The following is a 16207-nucleotide window of genomic DNA, read 5'->3' as shown; positions in this document are numbered from 1 at the left end:
GCTGCGGTTGATGTGAGGGGAACATGTCGTTTGGACTGGGGTCTGATTGTGTGGGGAAGGATGGGACATCGATATGGAGTTGAAGTGAATCAAGCTGTGGATTTCCCCTGTGGATTGTGTTGTGGGATGCCACGAGGTTGACATGAAAGGTTTGACTGGAGGGAAGGCTTCTTGTTCGAAACCGTTTCCTTTGCCCTGAGGTTGATTGGGCCGCTACAACTATCAGAGTCACAGCCGCTTCGGCTGGGCGGCCGCTGTTGAGGCATTTCTTACTTGGTGATATCTGGTTCTGGTGCCCAACCCAAACATTGACAAGCAAAACGGTTAGCGATAGGAGAGACTCGCAGCCGAGCTTATATTGCCGTACTAGTTGCCGATCGGCGTTGCATGTAACAGGCCGGCGAGTGCGTCGACCCTTGGCAATGGCATATTGCCCAACACGGATGGCACTGTTGTGAATGTGTGGATTAATAACTCCATGGACCAAGGCTCAGCAATATCGCGCTCCGTTCGTGGCTGCATCGTGAAGAATGGTAAGCAGGAAACAGGGGGCCAATGTCGCTCCTCAACCATTTCCCGAGGCCCTCAAAGAATTCGTGGAGGTAATGATGAGTCGATACACCAGTACAGGCCCCCAGGTGCGCTGCATAATAACCCAGACTTGTAGCAATACGCGTCCTGGTTCTGATTCGGACCTCTCGGTGCTCTAGGCTGTCCAGCCCTCGCCGTCTCCGCCTTGTTGGGGTAGACGAGGATACGGCTTGCCTGAACATCTTCTGGCGAGTCGCTCTTTTGGGACTGCTGCAGGAAGCACATGCTTCTAAAGATGACCGTGAGAGTGGGCGATAGTCGGAATGATGATAGGGCTTATAGATGGTAGACATGGGTTCTTGTAGAATTTCTTCATAAGACGCATCCTCGCGGAACCCGAAAACCCAGAGCGAAGTTTCCCCGCGCCGTGGTCTCTCCGAACCTCAAGATTGAAGTGGGCACCGTTGAGCCACACCCGCTTCGGTGGAGGAAGGTGGATAGGAAGCTGGGCTGAACTGGCCGGGTGATTGACTAGAACTTTGCAGATGGAGACAAAGTTGTGGCTCTCCCCGATTCCCCATTTAGTTTCAAGAGGGGCCTCCTGTCACATGGACAAGTTGCTCCATCTCAGAATGGTCCATTAAAGGTCTTGAGCGTTGAAGAAACAGAGGGGGAGAAGAGCAGAAGGAAAAAAAAAAAAAAGCGTGGAACGCGAGCCCGAGTCCGCAGGGACCAGGGACCCGGCCAGAGCCAGCGATTCCACCCAGGGTGTAGAAGCATGACATGGGAGCAAAAGAGATGTTTGGAAGGTTGCTTTGGCCGCTCGGTCAAACTGCGCAAGCTTCAATCAAGACCCTGCTGGTCCCAAGCTGTCTTTTGTTCAGCATGGTGTAGAGCCCTCCCAACACTGGGCGACACCAACCAGGCATTGCCTGTGAGCCTGAAATGGTGGAATCGAGAGCTTGCATGATGGATTGAGTTTGAGGTTCCGCATTGCACCAGGTCCAACGTGGGCAGCGGAGGCCAGGGGACAAGCTCTCGGGTTACCATTGCCGGAGGGTATACGATGTTAGTTCGTGGCCCTATAGTCGTGTTTGTCGAAGCGTTCTGGCGGTGCTACGAAGAAGTCTTCCTTGACGGCAGATGGAGAAATAACGTAATGCTCCATGACGATGACAGAATCTCAAAGTTGTCTATCGGAGGCGCTGTGGGCGGCAAACAACCGCCCAGGAAACCATCCATCTCAGTTTTGAGAATTTCGTCAACGAGGCGTGCTTAGATGTGTGGTCAAAGAGTAGCCACGCGATGGATGGCGAGTGGAAAGGTTACCCAAGGTGGTGTATCGCCAATCCAAAGGGGATTGTTCGTCGTAAGGCGAAGCGCCAGGTTATCTCTCAAGGTCGGGCTGTGCTGGGGTCGCACGAGGTGCATATGCAGCGTTGATGTTGATGTGCAGGCGTGATGTACCGTAGAACGACAGTTGTCTGCGCGCCAGGGTGGTGGGCGGCAACGCTCACAGGGAAAGGGAATGTCCTGGCTCGGTGGTATCGCCGAGCTATTGGAGGACCTGGTGATGGTCAAGGTGGTGGTGATCGATGCTCGTGCCGAATCTCGTCGGGCAAATCTAGGCGACGGTGTGGTGGCTGGCTGGCGGTGATGATTTGTTGGAGCTGCTGATGAAGAATGATGGTTATGGTGGTGGTGGTGTTTAGTGTTAGTGTTTGTCTTTTGTTTCCCCCTCATTTGAACCAAAAGGAGAAAAGAGGAGTCAAGGCGAAGGTCAAGAAGAAGAGAAGGCGGCGATGACAGACACTGGACGAAGATGTGAGGAAGACGTCAGAAGCGAAAGACTACGTGATGTTGCTAGACGCGATGCTTTCCAGATGTTTCCTGTAGCAGCCACGCCCAACCCATGGTCGCATTTTCAGCTCTCTTTCCCACAAGGGAGAGACTTTCCGCTCCTCGTTTGTGCCGATCTGGCAGGTGTACCTCACCAAATAGCAGTGGCTTGTTGGCGCGTTGCACTTACTTGATTGACGTGACATGAGGCATAGGAGAGAGAGAGGCAGGGAACACTGGTGAAAAGAGCGTCCAAAACATGAGTCTCAGTTCATGTCCCTTTAGCTTGGATGAGGCGGAGTGAACGAGGTAGCAAGGGGGCAAGCGGGCTTGTCTCGACAATCTTGAGGGCAACATGAAATCAGCAGATCCTAACCAGGGCCACGAAGCGCAACATCTACCTACTGGCTCGTGCTGTTCATGATGGGAGCGAGTGTTTGAGTGAGCACAAGTGGCACGGTCTAGGCCGGCCAGTCCTAGTCTGACATATTGGACTTTCAGACTGAAAGCTTGACCAAAGAGAGTTCTTTTAGTCACAAATGAGAGAATCCCACCATTCGCAGTGCGATGCTGAGAGTCCCGGCTGATGATGGACGATCAAAGTGACACTCACGGCTCCTGTCGGCCTTGAGGGAACGACACATCATTAGTCCATCATCAATCATATTTGCCTTTTTGTCTTTTGCGCTTCCCAGCTTTGGCTTTCTTCAATCATTGGCACGCCACCGTGTCTCAATGTCTTGAACCCTGGGGTAATAAGAAAACATTTCGGTCGTCCGGTCAGCTACGGAGCAGCCTTTGGTGGTTCGCTAGGTGCCTATAATTGAGGAACATGGCTGTCGAGACTGGCCAGTCTTTTTGCGGCGCTGTGGCTTCCGTCCAGTCATTCCCGAAGGATCCCTGACGTTGCCTTGGAACCACTGACCAGGGAAGATGGGCAGCATCACCATCCCTGTCAGCCCCAAGATTCAGAGAGTCACAGCGGCACGGAAACCGAGGTGTCCCAACGGATACGTACTGGACGGAGCAGGCAAGGCAAAGTCTAGGATGGTGATGTTCGTACCGCGAATCCGTTCCGGTAACAGCCATCGCGGCACCTGGCTTCTTCCAATTCTTCCCGCATGAGGTAGGATTCTGGTTTGGTCGTGTTGCTCGGGGATGATACACCAACGGCGACAAGCTTCCTTTCCGTTCTGGTGGGAAACATGCTTGTTAAGTTGTCAGACTACAATAACAACAGGTGATGAGCAACACCAACTTGGAAGTACACAGTTGTACTTGTTCTCCTTAGACGCGGATAAGGAGAGGCCTCACCGAGAAGCAGAGACGTTGCATTTCTCACATGGAGCTTTCCCCAGACCAGACGGCGGCTGGCCTGGGCCCCGTCGTCCACTCGCTCTGGAACCGCAGAAAATGTCCGTTGCATGGCGTGGCATGATGTTAGATGCTATCTTGAGGGGGTGGTTAGGGTAGGATGAAAGAGGCGTCTCACACTCAGCGATGTGGAGGAGGGACGGGCAGGACAGGACAGACATGGAAGATGGGGACAAGATAACTGAGTTCCTTTGGATTCTTCAACCATGATCTTCCATCTTCCATGCGGTATCACCCCCGAGCCGTGAAGTTGTGGCTAGTTAAAAGTCTCCTGCCATCCCGATCTTCGATTCTCTTCCCGTCCCTCGTCCTCTTGTTCCCCACACTAGCTCTTTGGCTTTCTCGGCTCTTCCTTGATTTATCCTGGACCATCGCCGTCACCTTCTGGAGATCAAAATTCATCGAGCATCTGCAAACCAAAATACTCCGTGTAGTTGGATCCTTCAGCGGAACAAAATCTCCTGAACCTATCCACCACAACTCAGCGTCGTCGTCAGCATTACCGTCAACCACCAACTTTCCCTCATCTTCTCCAGTCTTCGGTCTCATCATCGTCCACCTCATCGTCGTCTCTCTTCTCTGAATATCGCCATTCACTCCCCCGGACTTCTGCTCCTTCGTGGGCCCGTCGGGTCCGTCGCATTCCACACGTGCGTTCAGTTGTCGACCGCCAGGGCTGCAGCTGGCCAACCCATTGAACCCAACCCATCCACACTTCCCAATCCCACCCCTCCCTCGCTCGAGGTCGAGCTCCCCCCCGTCTAGCCGTTCACCCGGTCTCCAGTGTCGAGGGTGCACCGCTGTTGCTACGTGGAACACCCTGCTCCGGGGCGCCCAACTTAAAACGACATAACGCCGCGAAGAAAAAGTCGAAGGACGTTGATGACCAGACCCGAAACGCGAAACATATTCAGATTAGAAAATCAGGGGAAATAATCTGCAATTCTCTTTCTTCACAAAAGAGTCAGAAAAGGACAGGTCCAACGGGATTCTCAACATAGCACCACCGCCACAACCACCACGCAAGCCTCAAAGGCCAACAAAATCCAACCAAAGCTACGGACGAGCTACTCAAAGTACAAGCTACCATACGAATACCTACCAGTCGCAGGGAGCGAATAGCCGGTTCGAATCAAGATAGCGTCTCTGGCTAGCGGCAGCCTCTTTCTGCCTCTAGGCTCAAGGTCCCGTCTACCTTTCTCGCTGCATCTCATCTTGCAGCTGCCTCTCCAGGCTCTCTTGTCCAACACTCATCCAGCAATACGAAGAGGTACACATCGACTTTGGGTGTCTCTCAGTCTCCGGTTCCGTCTTGGTAGACGGCGTGCATTAGCCTCGTTTTGCGCAGTCTCGACTTGTCGACGGTACGTCTCCGTGCACTGCGTTAGCTCCCATTCGCATTCGTCGCCTCAAGGCTCCAGGCTTAGGAGTAAAGGTCAAGGGTACGTAGCTCGGTTTCCTCATTACGTCAGTGACGTTCCTCGCCCGTTGGCAGTTACTTCCCGTCCGTCCACCTTGTTGTTTTGTTCTTTCCTTTCCCGGCCAGGTACATCTCTCACTCTCATCCTCACCCTCACCCTCATCTCATTCTCACTTTCCCCCTCTCATCTCACTCGTGGCCCCAAACAGCTGGTCATCTGAAAGTCAGGGTGAGAGGGCTAGAGAGAAAGAGAGAGAGAGAGAGAATTGGATGAGTGAGTGAATGAGAGAATAAGTGAGTGGGCTGGGCCGTTCCGCGAATGGCGTCACCTTCAAAACCACACTTGCTTCATTGCAGTCCGTCATTCCCCAACCCATCCATACCTTGCGCAGGAAGGAGACGGTTTCCATCATTATATCCTCACAGTTCCACTTCCCATGCTCTTCAGGCTCTTTGCAGTTGCAATACGTCCCGAGAGCTTCCACACCCCTGGACCATCCAACAGCCCATCATCATCAGCCTTCACCCCAGTCGAGCCCGTCCAATTCCCTCCGGGCCAATCCCGCTGCTCCATCCACATTTTCACACTCGCAGCTCTCCCGGTCAGTGACAGTCCAGTCAAATTTCAGCATCCACCGCGCCCACATCACATCCACTTCACCCTCACCTTAAACTCGCACTAAAGTACAATCCCCGTCCTGTCCTGTCCCATCCCATCCCGTCCAATCCCACCCTCTCATCGTGACTTTTTTTTTCCGCCCAGGGTTGAGTGTGAGAGACGAAAAAAAAGTTTGAGAAAAAAAAGACCGAGAGAGCGGCATTCCCACCCCACTTTGGAATATTCTCGAGAAAACGTTGCATGCCGAAACATCGTGGAGAAGACAGAAGAATCAGAAGAGGAACACAAGACAAACGCTTCACGATACTCTCTGTACAGACACAACAGAGTAAACACAAACGCTACTCCGTACCCGTCATTCTATCCTCACTTCTTCTGTTTCCACCATTTCCTTCCCTCCCCACCACCACCACCCCGATCGATTCCTCGCAGCTGCATCGCTCACTGGCCCAACCGTTTCTGTGTTTTCCCTGACGCATGCGCCTCCGCCCAGCCCAGTGTCAGCCAGTGCTACTTTACATTACGCAAGGCTCAGGCTCTGGCTGGTCCGGGGACAAGGACCAGCACTTAATTAACCAAGAAAATAAAAAAGCTCAAAGCTGACGGTACATTTTGCGCAGCTCCCAGCAACACAGCAAGCAGCAGCAGCAGCCACAGCAACTAATACCTTACAATCGCACAGCTCCCGGCAGCTCTTTATTTCCAAATTCTCCCTCGCCTCATCTTCCCGTCCTTTTACATCCTCACTTTTCTTACCTGACCTAAAGGAATCCTCACTCACATTTCACCTACGGCTGTGTCTGAGACAAGCATCAATCCAATCACCTCTCACTGCTCTCCCACATTTCACCTCAGCCACACACACACACACCCCTCCGTCTGTTCATCCACCATCCCGTCCTTTTGTAGGGCCTTTTCCAGAAATTGGTACCTTGCTACAAACGAACAACGTCACCTCGCCTTCGGTTCCTCTCCCTCGCCTTGACAACGGAGAAACCTCTCAACCCAGGACATATCAACTTCATCTGTTCAACCACACACCACTTCGACTCTTCCCACATGTTCTGCCTTACGAAAAGCTGCTAGTAGCTACCCATTTCCTCCGCCTCAACCTCGTTAACTTTTACTCAACCTCCATCCCTTGCCATCACTCGGCGGCCTCTTCCAAACCGGACCATCCACCTCTCCGAGGCCTTTTCCACTTTCACACAACACAGACGGCTAGCCACTAGCCAGATTGCCCAACATGACGGTATTTATCGCATCATTGTAAGCTCTCCTTTGCCTCAAGATTATGACAGCCTTGTTTTACCTACCCATCCGCCACCATCAACGTCAACGAAGCATCTGCCAGGATAACCCTCTCTGCGCACATGCTTCCCATGCAACCGTCCAAGACTTCCACCGGCTGCTGAGCTTCAATCTTGATCGCCTTGTCATGCAAGATCAGAAACTAATATGACGACGTCCAGATTCCTCCCTAAAACCGTCCACTTCGCTCTCCCGGGCACGCCTCAACGTGCCGATCCTTTGCGCCGCGCCAAGAAGTCCGAAAAGTCCCAGCGTACCGAAGGCGACAGCCAGCCCAGTCTCTTCAACCCGATCCGCGACATTACACCTCCCATCACCCCGACCGAAGACGTTGTCCCGAAAGATCCCTTCACGAACGAGGACGGTTTCCGTATATTCCCCGACGAAGAGCGCAAGCGTGGTGCGCCCATCGACAAAGGTTCTCCCAAGTGGGGTGCTAGAGCCACCCAGCCAAAGTCCCGCGCGAGCTCGCCCCCGCCTGCCTTCATCGCCGAGCATAGTCGCACCCTCGAGAAGGCCAGAGAACTTGGTCGTCAGGGCATCACCCAGCCTAGGCCGCTCGTTAGAAGCGACAGCCATGACCGGGTCTTTTCCCACGCCAACTGGCGTGTTATGAACGCTGACCAGGGCAACGGTGGTTTGCGCAACGCCGCCGAGGCCGCTGCCCGCAATGGCAAGCTTGGAGAATACACTTGGGTTGGCACTCTTGGCATGCCCACCGACGCCCTCGAGGGTACCCAGCAGAAGCAGGACATCGAGGACAGGCTCGCCACCGAGCACGATATGCTGACCGTCTTCTGCTCCGACAAGGACTTTGACGGCCACTACTCGCACTTTTGCAAGCAGATTCTCTGGCCTGTCTTCCACTACCAGATCCCCGACAACCCCAAGAGCAAGGCCTTCGAGGACCACTCATGGAAGTACTACGTCAACGTCAACCAGGCCTTTGCCGATAAGATTGTTAAGAACTGGAAGCGTGGCGACGTTATCTGGGTACACGACTACCACCTGCTGCTCGTCCCCGGCATGGTGCGCAAGAAGCTGCCCGATGCCAAGATTGGCTTCTTCTTGCACGTTGCTTTCCCCTCTTCCGAGGTTTTCAGATGCTTGGCCGTGCGCAAGCAGCTTCTCGAGGGCATGCTGGGTGCCAACCTGATTGGCTTTCAGATCCACGAGTACACCCGCCACTTCTTGCAGACCTGCAGCAGATTGCTGAGTGTCGAAGCGACCACTGACGGACTGCAGTTGGAGGACCGTTTTGTCGACGTGGTTAACTTGCCCATCGGCATTGATCCTGTCAACCTTAGCGAACACCGCGGCGACAACGATGTGAAGAGATGGGTCGAGATCATTAAGGAGCGCTACCAGGGCAAGAAGCTCATTGTAGCTCGCGACAAGCTCGACCACGTTCGCGGCGTTCGTCAGAAGCTTCTATCCTACGAGCTGTTCCTGAACAAGAATCCCGAATGGCGCGACAAGATTGTCCTTATCCAGGTCGCCCTCTCTGGCAGCGAAAAGTCTGATTTGGATGCGACTGTTAGCGACATTGTCACCCGAGTCAACTCTTCCTGGGCCAACCTGGCCTACCAACCCGTCGTCTACTTGAAGCAGGATATCGACTACCCCCAGTACCTTGCCCTGTTGACCATGGCCGATGCGCTGATGATCACGAGCCAGCGCGAGGGCATGAACCTGACATCGCACGAGTATCTCTTCTGCCAAGATGGCGAGGTCTTCTCCGAGAAGAAGCACGGTTCACTAATTTTGTCCGAATTTACTGGCACATCGTCGCTATTTGGCGGCAACGAGCTTTCGGTCAACCCCTGGGACTACCGCCAATGCGCAGACGCCATCAAGACAGCACTGGAGATGGGCGAGGAAGAGAAGGAACGCCGATGGACTGCGCTCTACTCGGCCGTCATGCACCACACCGGATCGCACTGGTTCAGCGAATTCTTGTCCCGCCTCGACCGCGTGTACGACGAGCAACACAAGCACGACCAGACTTCGGTCCCGCGTCTTAACATCAACACTCTAGCTCAGCGATACTCTCGCAGCAATCGACGCCTCTTTATCCTCGACTATGAAGGCACTTTGGTTAGTTGGGGCCCGATGAACCAGATCATCCCTGTCAGCCCTCAGGTAAGAATCTTTTCAAGAATCTCTGCTTTATTAACAAGTCTAATTGGAGCAGCGTACCTTGGATGTCTTGAACGAGCTTCTGCTCGACGAGCGCAACACCGTCTATATCATGTCCGGCCGCCGCCCCGAAGAGCTCGACCGATTGTTCCGCCGCGTCCCCAACCTCGGTCTCATTGCCGAGAATGGCTGCTTCCTAAAAGACTGCGGCAAGAACACCTGGCAGGAGATGGCCGACAGAGAGCAGATCTCCAGCTGGAAAGAGTCCGTCAAGTCCATCATGACTTACTTCCTTGAGCGTACCCCCGGCGCCGAAATCGAAGAGCGACGCTGCAGCTTGATTTTCCACTACAAGAGCGCCGAGGATTACGAGTCCGCGGCCCGCCAGGCTGGAGACTGTGCCAGCCATGTCAACGATGCATGCGAGGCACAGCGTGTTCACGCCATTCCTCTCGATGGCTCCATTGTCGTTGAGCCCATTGACTGGACCAAGAGCACCGCTGCAGAGAAAATCTTCGATGATCTCCGCGTCCACATGGCCCCTGACTCGGAACACAAGAGCCCCGTTGACTTCCTCATGGTCGTTGGTGACGGGCGTGAGGATGAGAAGGTGTTCAAGTGGGCCAACGCCCTTGGCGAAGACAAGGTTGTCGAGGATGTTGTGACTGTCAGCTTGCACAGCCGCAATACTGAGGCTGGTGCGACGTTGACACAAGGTGTGAGCGGTAAGTTGGTTATTCCTCTACTCAGTGTCGAATTCAAATACTCATTGTGACTAGGTGTCTTGTTGGCTCTCCAGAAGCTTGCTACTACTCAGTAAGGGAAGGTCTTACCAGGGCTATGGTGAAGTCGAGCGAATGGCTCTGCGCTGTGAACCCTGCGCTGCCAACATTGGGGCGCACAACATTTGATCGTAATTGACCTGGCTATGCCACCAGGCGAATGATACCACAGTGGGATAGCATGGAGAGACGGAGTGCAAAGGCGTATAAAACAGGGAGCAAGGGTTTTACTTTTTCCTTTTTTTTTTTTCCTTTTGGACTCTTTCCTACCGGCGAAGGAAGGATCACGAACATGGCATTTGGGAAACGATGACGACTGCATTGGCATGCATCATACGCATACGAGGGGCGACTCTCGCAAAGGAATATTTCCTAATGTCTTTTTTTCTCTTTCTCTTTTACTCTTTCCAGTTCCGGTTTCTTCTTCAGTACCACACACACCTCACGAGTTAACGCTTAGTTATGTTCGCTGCCTGCGGATTTTAACGTGAAGCTTGTGACGATGCAGATGACTGACCTTGAGACGTTTACCACTATTCCGAGTACACAACCCCCTACTCTGCTGTATTATCAAATTCTTGTTGTTGCGTATCGTGTGTAATCGGGGGCTAAGGGTTGAGACAAGCCCCCCTGGTACCATTGGGGTACCTGTCCGTGTATTTGTACGAAGTGAGACGAGGAAAGACGCATGAAGATTAGAAGAGATGCAGAGGTTAGAATCGGGGCTTAGGTAGCATCATACCAACCAATTGTCGATGATGGCGAGTCGGCTACCAAGCTACCCATATATACGTTTATCATGAGTGATGTGTATCATGTGTATCGTGATGAATAAATCCCAACCCTATCACCGCCCTTTTACAACTTTGCTAGCACGTTCCGATGCCATAGTCTCATCAACGGCCCGTCTACTCCATATACCGGATCCCGTTCCGGCATGCCTACATCTCTGATGACGGGGCTGAAGGTGCCGGCTGGCTTTTTGCCCATTTCATTCACCCATCTTGGGCAACCCTAGACGAAGTGTATAGTTGTAAGCTAAATGCCTTGTGCGTTTGTGTTGTGTGGCTATAGAGAAGGATAAAATGCGGCTGAAGATATTTGGTCTATGCCTATAGAAAAGAACAGGGCAGGGTAGCATGATTCAGACGGAGGTTGATAAGGAATCAAGGATAAGTATGGCGTGAACTTGAGTAACTTGTAAAATTGACTGACCTCGGGATAGACGCCGATATATCGATAATCTTCCGAGCTCTCCAGACAAGAATGTGCCGTGCCCGCGGGGAGGACGATGACGTCGCCTGTCGACACGGAGATTTCTTGGCCTGTACCTTCGTTGATTTTGCCGATTAGGAGGGTTGAGTGGCCGCTGAAGATGCCTGCGTAACGGTCAGATGCTTGTTTAGAGCTTCCTCGTTCGCGGTTTGAGATCGAGTAGAAGTGGTGTAGGGAGGAAGGGCAGGGTGTTATTCGGGATGATGAGCTTGGTTGGACGTACCGTAGCACTCGTGGCTGTTTGGGTGGAAGTGGCGGATGGGGATGTGGCCCCAGGTACCCTTTTGCGGGGGACGCGGAAGTGTTAGTTGAGAATGGATGTTTTACTCTCACTAGATATCTGAGGCACGTATCGTAACAGTGACAAGAGATCTTGGAAAAGGGAAGGGTAGCCGAAAGGGAGAGTTGAGGTCTAGGTTGCACATTGTGATGTGATCATGACAGACTCACCCTCTTCTCCCACCGGTTCCGGGTCAGAAACTCTGTCACCGACTCCTCGTTCCGGGGTTCCGGGAGAACGTTCCTGTAGTGGATTACGGGGAGGGGGCTATTCGGGGCGTCTGGGTTGGATGAGAGGAGGTAGCATTCTACTTCCATTGATGAAGCCATGGCTTGTTTTGAGAGCCTGGTGAGTTGCGGAATGGGTGTTAGTCAAGACGAGAGAGATGACGCTTGGGTGGATGATTTCGGGGAACTAAGAGGGGAGGGGAGGGACCAAGTCTCTATTCTTTACAGGGTCTGTCTACTTTGGAGCCTGTAGGTACGTAAGGTAGGTATTACAGATGATATCTCAACTCCGGGGCGGAAGAGCAGGGAAGAATTACTCGATTCGGCAAGTTGATTTGCTTACCATCTCCTTGCCCGCTATCGGTCGGAGCGAAGCCAACCCTTGTTACTAGACTCAACTGTCAACAAAAGGCGGGGGAATGGAGGGGTTTGGAGGGGATGGACTGTAGTGGAGGGGGGAACACCTTGACAGGCGGTTCATTGTCCCCGTGGGCCACGGAGATACCGGTCCGTCCCCACTTCGACTTTCGTCCTGCACAGTGACACATGTCCGGGCCGTGTTCCGCTTCAGACGATGAGATGTGATTTTGGGTGTGAGACTGCTAAGTTATTGGAGACTTTGGCTTTCATTTGGCTTGTTCTCGGTGAAGCTGGGACACGATCGCTGGTAAGAGGGTGAATGACAGCACGAGATTGGTGAGTCTGGGGTAAGACGGGGATGATTGGCTGGGGATGGGGGAGATGTACACTTCAAGGGGTAGCTTTTGGGGAATATAAGGGCGGTTTGCTTACATAAACGTGGAAAACACCAAAGCCGCAAGTTAGGTAAGTACCATATAAGTGCAATCTTTATCATGATCGTACCGAGTTGTAGTTGAACTAGGATCAACAACGTGGAGGGCTCAGTCCGGGATGTCCTTCATTAAGCCTCGAGACTTTTGCGCGGCGTCGCGAGGTTGCAATATATGTGTCGTCTTGATACCCTTGAGCCTCGATACACAACGACATGTCTATAATCAACTCACAGAGTCTCAAAAAAAAGTGTGTCCCGTCTTCATCAACATGGACAAGCATGCGACTATTCAGTTCGTTTACCCTTTTTCTGCCCTTACTAGTATTCACAGACACACCAAGTGAAATTGAAGCCATGGATCAGAGGCTTGAATGCCTATGTCTCCAAATGCTACTCGTCTCGATTTCCCTCGCCGCTTCACGAATCACCCCTTTGTGGTGGACCTTCCTCTCATAGATTTCTTTTTGTTTTAGACCACTTTCAGTGCCCGGTATTACTTCATATCCATATCTGGTCATTACAGCTGTCGCTAGATGCAGTTGGCATCATTTCTCTAACTTCTGGTATTTCCGCAAGACCTATGCTAGCAGAGTCCCGTCGCGGTTGTATGAACAGTGCACATATAAGAAACTAGCTATAATTGTCTTACTCCTAGACCGGGACCATAACACTGGGCCTTAGAGCCTCAATGGTCTGAATGCTCTCAGCAGACGCACAAGTCTGTTCTTTGACGACATCTGACACTCCCTTCTTTCCAGACTCCTCCATGTTGCTCGGTATCTTTAATTCCCCTTCAACATACTGCTTCTGTTCGTGAGCCTGAGGGACAAACGCAACCGCTCCTGGCGGTAGAGCCTCGGCCTTCTGCAGGTAGAAACTGAGATCAGAAGACCTGTGAGGGATGGTAGTCATGGATGTCGCATACTCCCGTTGCTCGATACCGAGTGGGTCCTTCTCGGGCTGCTCGATCCAGGAAAAGCCCTCGCGCCAGTAAGAGTATCTTTCGCCATCGTAGCGCCACTCGTAGTCTTCCCACCGGTCTTCGGCCAAGCATTGCATGTAGTGGAGGGAACTTCCTGGCCAGAGGGCGCTGACTTTCCCTGTGATGCCCTTCTTGACTATTGGTACGCACCGTCAGTGATTGCAATCATCTCGAGTTGAGGGTTGGGCTGGTGCCCCGAGGTTTTTGTTTTCTTACACCAACTGCGGCATGTGCCCGTCCACACCATATTCTTCATGAACTCTTGAGTATGCTTATCGAAGTCGCTTTGCACTTCTGGTCTCACATCAAAGGATTTGACGCGCTGTCTGATGACCTTTGAGAGGATTCTGATAAAGTAATCTCCCGTCGCTTCGATGGGTCCTGAAAGTATCTTAGTCATCGCTCAACAACAATGGCATCTTCTCAAAAGACGACGTACCCATGAGACTTCCGTTTGAAATGGGTGTGTTGGGGCCTAGGAAGACCATGTAATTGGGGAACCCAGAGACCCCCGTCCCGCAATATGACGTTGGCTCATCGGCCCATAGATCTTGCAAGTTGACGCCGTTGCGGCCAAGGATCGGGAAACGAGGTCGGAACGAGGTGTTGAAGCCCGTCGCAGCGATCAAAACATCGGCAGGATACTCAACACCACCCGCGACGATACCGCTGGATGTGATTTGCTCAATGCCGTCAAACACCGGCTCGACATTGGGCTCCTGTAATGTAAGTAAGTACCTCTCGCCGGGGTTGATCCGCCGGCAACCCGCTTCGAACTTGGGAACGAGTTGATCCTGCAAGGTTTTGTCTTGAATAAGGCTCCTCATTCTCGTCTCGAATCGCTGACGCATGGTCCTCTGCTCTGGATTCGCCTTGAAAAAGGCCTGAAACATGCCGTTGAACTGCGATTCAAGACCCTTTCTGGTCTCAAGATACTCTCTTTCGTCATCTCTGAACGCCTTCTTCTCATCTGTGCCGTATGTGTGTCCGGGACGATTTGCCTCCGGCAGGGCAACCGGCGGAGAGATCCACGACGGTGTCCGGATGAAGACGCTGATCTTGCTGGCTTCTGATTGGATCTCGGGAAGAAGTTGAACGGAACTCGCACCCGCCCCAATAACACCGACTCGTTGACCGCTTAGGTTTACGGATGAATCCCAGTTAGCCGTGTGAAGCACGGGTCCAGCGAAGTTTTTGAATCCTTCAATATTTGGCATCTGGAAGTTGTTGAGAATGCCACTGGCGTTGACGAGAATTTCTGATACGAGCGTCGATCCGTCCGCAGTATTTACGGACCATGTGCCGGAATTTTCTGACCACTCTGCTTTAGTCACTGTTGTGTTGAACCTGATGAACTTGCGCAGATCAAAATGACGTGCTACACCGTCAAGATACGCCTGAATCTCTTGGGATGAAGCGTAGCTGCGTGATAGAAGTTAGGCCTATTGGAAATAACTTATTTGAAGACATGTCATGCTTACAACCGTGACCAGTCGGGATTTGGCGCAAAGCTGAATTGATAGCAGTGACTTGGAACGTCACATGCGCAGCCTATGAGGAGTGAGCAAAGTTATTTGTGAAGGTTGTATCAGGGGGCACAAACCTGGATACTTGTTCTCAAACCAAGTCCCGCCAAGTTCTGGTGACTTTTCAAGGATCTGTATCTCAACATAGTCTTTGAGATGCTTTTGGAGTTTGTAGGCTGTGGATTCTGCTGATCAGTCATGGGAATTACAACAGTCAATAAGAATCATGAAATCTCACCCATCGAAATCCCGGATACTCTGCCGCAGTTCCATCAGTTAAAACTCTCTCTGGTAATTCATAGACCTGTTTACTCACCCGGCACCTATGATGGTTACACGAAGCCGCTGGCGATCTTGTTGGGATGTGTCATCGTTGAATTTCCTAACGTGATTACCGTTGACACGGTTTGAGGTGCCGTTGGCCTCGACATGTGATGAAGTGCCATTTGTGCTGTGTGGTGCCTTTGCCGGCGAATAGCTGCCATTCAGACAATCGTTGGCACCATTGACGGTCACATGTGTGCTACCGTTGGCAGTTGAGTCTAGTTTACCATTCGTAGTCATTGTAACGTCGTGAGTGCCCGCTAGGTATTATGATGGGTTTTAAGCAAGTGTTGCCAGGGGAGTTGGCAGGGCGTGGACCAAAAGATGACAGTATTAGGATCAAAATCAAAAAATGCAGAGATAAGTTTGATATGCCAATGATGTAGTGTCACAAGTAAATGTTTACGCAGGTAAAGTTTTGTGATAAGTCGAGAGACTGTTGTTGCATGATGTGGACAAGCAGGGCCCGAAATGGCTGCGCGTGATTAGAGTGATCGGAGACGGCCCGTGTGATGCGCGGAGTGCAGATAAGAACAAACTATACGGGCGTCGTTCCCATTGCAACATCAAACCTCCATATCCTCTAAGCAAATCGAATCTGAGACAACAATAACAAACCGATAGGCATAGAGTTTCTCAATGGCTCAAGATAGGGACGCCACGGAGGCGGACAAGGACGTTTATCTCCTGGATCGGGGTAATCCACCCGATTATATGGATCCGGAGGCCCGGACCGTCCCCACTTTCTCGGTTCCATACTCCGGCGTTCGAAGGGATGATCCCCC

General features: G+C 52.2%; 4 protein-coding genes across 4 annotated transcripts; 2 read left to right on the top strand and 2 right to left on the bottom strand.

Annotated features, from left to right (window-relative positions):
- Positions 1 to 5418: 5418 nt before the first annotated feature.
- On the top strand, positions 5419 to 7052 carry BDZ83DRAFT_609941 (uncharacterized protein). The gene is made up of 2 exons (XM_060507566.1): positions 5419 to 5766; positions 6404 to 7052. The coding sequence occupies exons 1-2, from the start codon at positions 5602 to 5604 to the stop codon at positions 7013 to 7015; spliced, it is 777 nt and encodes a 258-aa protein (XP_060368389.1). The 5' UTR covers positions 5419 to 5601; the 3' UTR covers positions 7016 to 7052.
- Positions 7053 to 7241: 189 nt separating this feature from the next.
- On the top strand, positions 7242 to 10008 carry BDZ83DRAFT_570800 (family 20 glycosyltransferase; the record flags this gene model as incomplete). Its single annotated transcript, XM_060504339.1, has 2 exons — positions 7242 to 9236; positions 9286 to 10008. The coding sequence occupies 2 exons, from the start codon at positions 7242 to 7244 to the stop codon at positions 10006 to 10008; spliced, it is 2718 nt and encodes a 905-aa protein (XP_060368388.1).
- An 810-nt stretch (positions 10009 to 10818) lies between these two features.
- BDZ83DRAFT_609921 (uncharacterized protein) lies at positions 10819 to 12522 on the bottom strand. Its single transcript, XM_060507565.1, has 5 exons — positions 12115 to 12522; positions 11741 to 11915; positions 11514 to 11571; positions 11231 to 11394; positions 10819 to 11029 (listed from the first exon to the last, which is right to left on the bottom strand). Exons 1-5 carry the CDS (start codon positions 12141 to 12143, stop codon positions 10874 to 10876), a joined length of 582 nt encoding a protein of 193 aa, XP_060368387.1. The 5' UTR covers positions 12144 to 12522; the 3' UTR covers positions 10819 to 10873.
- Positions 12523 to 13241: 719 nt separating this feature from the next.
- On the bottom strand, positions 13242 to 15662 carry BDZ83DRAFT_749329 (uncharacterized protein; the record flags this gene model as incomplete). Its single annotated transcript, XM_060513748.1, has 7 exons — positions 13242 to 13708; positions 13789 to 13953; positions 14012 to 14994; positions 15054 to 15123; positions 15176 to 15274; positions 15337 to 15356; positions 15415 to 15662. The coding sequence occupies 7 exons, from the start codon at positions 15660 to 15662 to the stop codon at positions 13242 to 13244; spliced, it is 2052 nt and encodes a 683-aa protein (XP_060368386.1).
- Between the last annotated feature and the right edge of the window lie 545 nt (positions 15663 to 16207).

Source organism: Colletotrichum acutatum (assembly GCF_030867785.1).
Source record: "Colletotrichum acutatum strain CBS 112980 chromosome Unknown BDZ83scaffold_18, whole genome shotgun sequence".
Taxonomy (NCBI): domain Eukaryota; kingdom Fungi; phylum Ascomycota; class Sordariomycetes; order Glomerellales; family Glomerellaceae; genus Colletotrichum; species Colletotrichum acutatum.
This window is presented reverse-complemented; position numbering and strand designations above follow the sequence as displayed.

Bases quoted from the DNA above. Each gene is read 5' to 3' on its own strand.
- BDZ83DRAFT_609921 (XM_060507565.1), bottom strand. From the start codon at position 12,143: ATGGTAAGCAAATCAACTTGCCGAATCGA. The intron at 11,916-12,114 runs GTAATTCTTCCC...GCAACTCACCAG, and splicing joins AAATCAACTTGCCGAATCGA to GCTCTCAAAACAAGCCATGG. The intron at 11,395-11,513 runs GTACGTCCAACC...ACCGTTACGCAG, and splicing joins AAACAGCCACGAGTGCTACG to GCATCTTCAGCGGCCACTCA.
- BDZ83DRAFT_609941 (XM_060507566.1), top strand. From the start codon at position 5,602: ATGCTCTTCAGGCTCTTTGCAGTTGCAATACGTCCCGAGAGCTTCCAC. The intron at 5,767-6,403 runs GTCAGTGACAGT...CATTTTGCGCAG, and splicing joins TCACACTCGCAGCTCTCCCG to CTCCCAGCAACACAGCAAGC.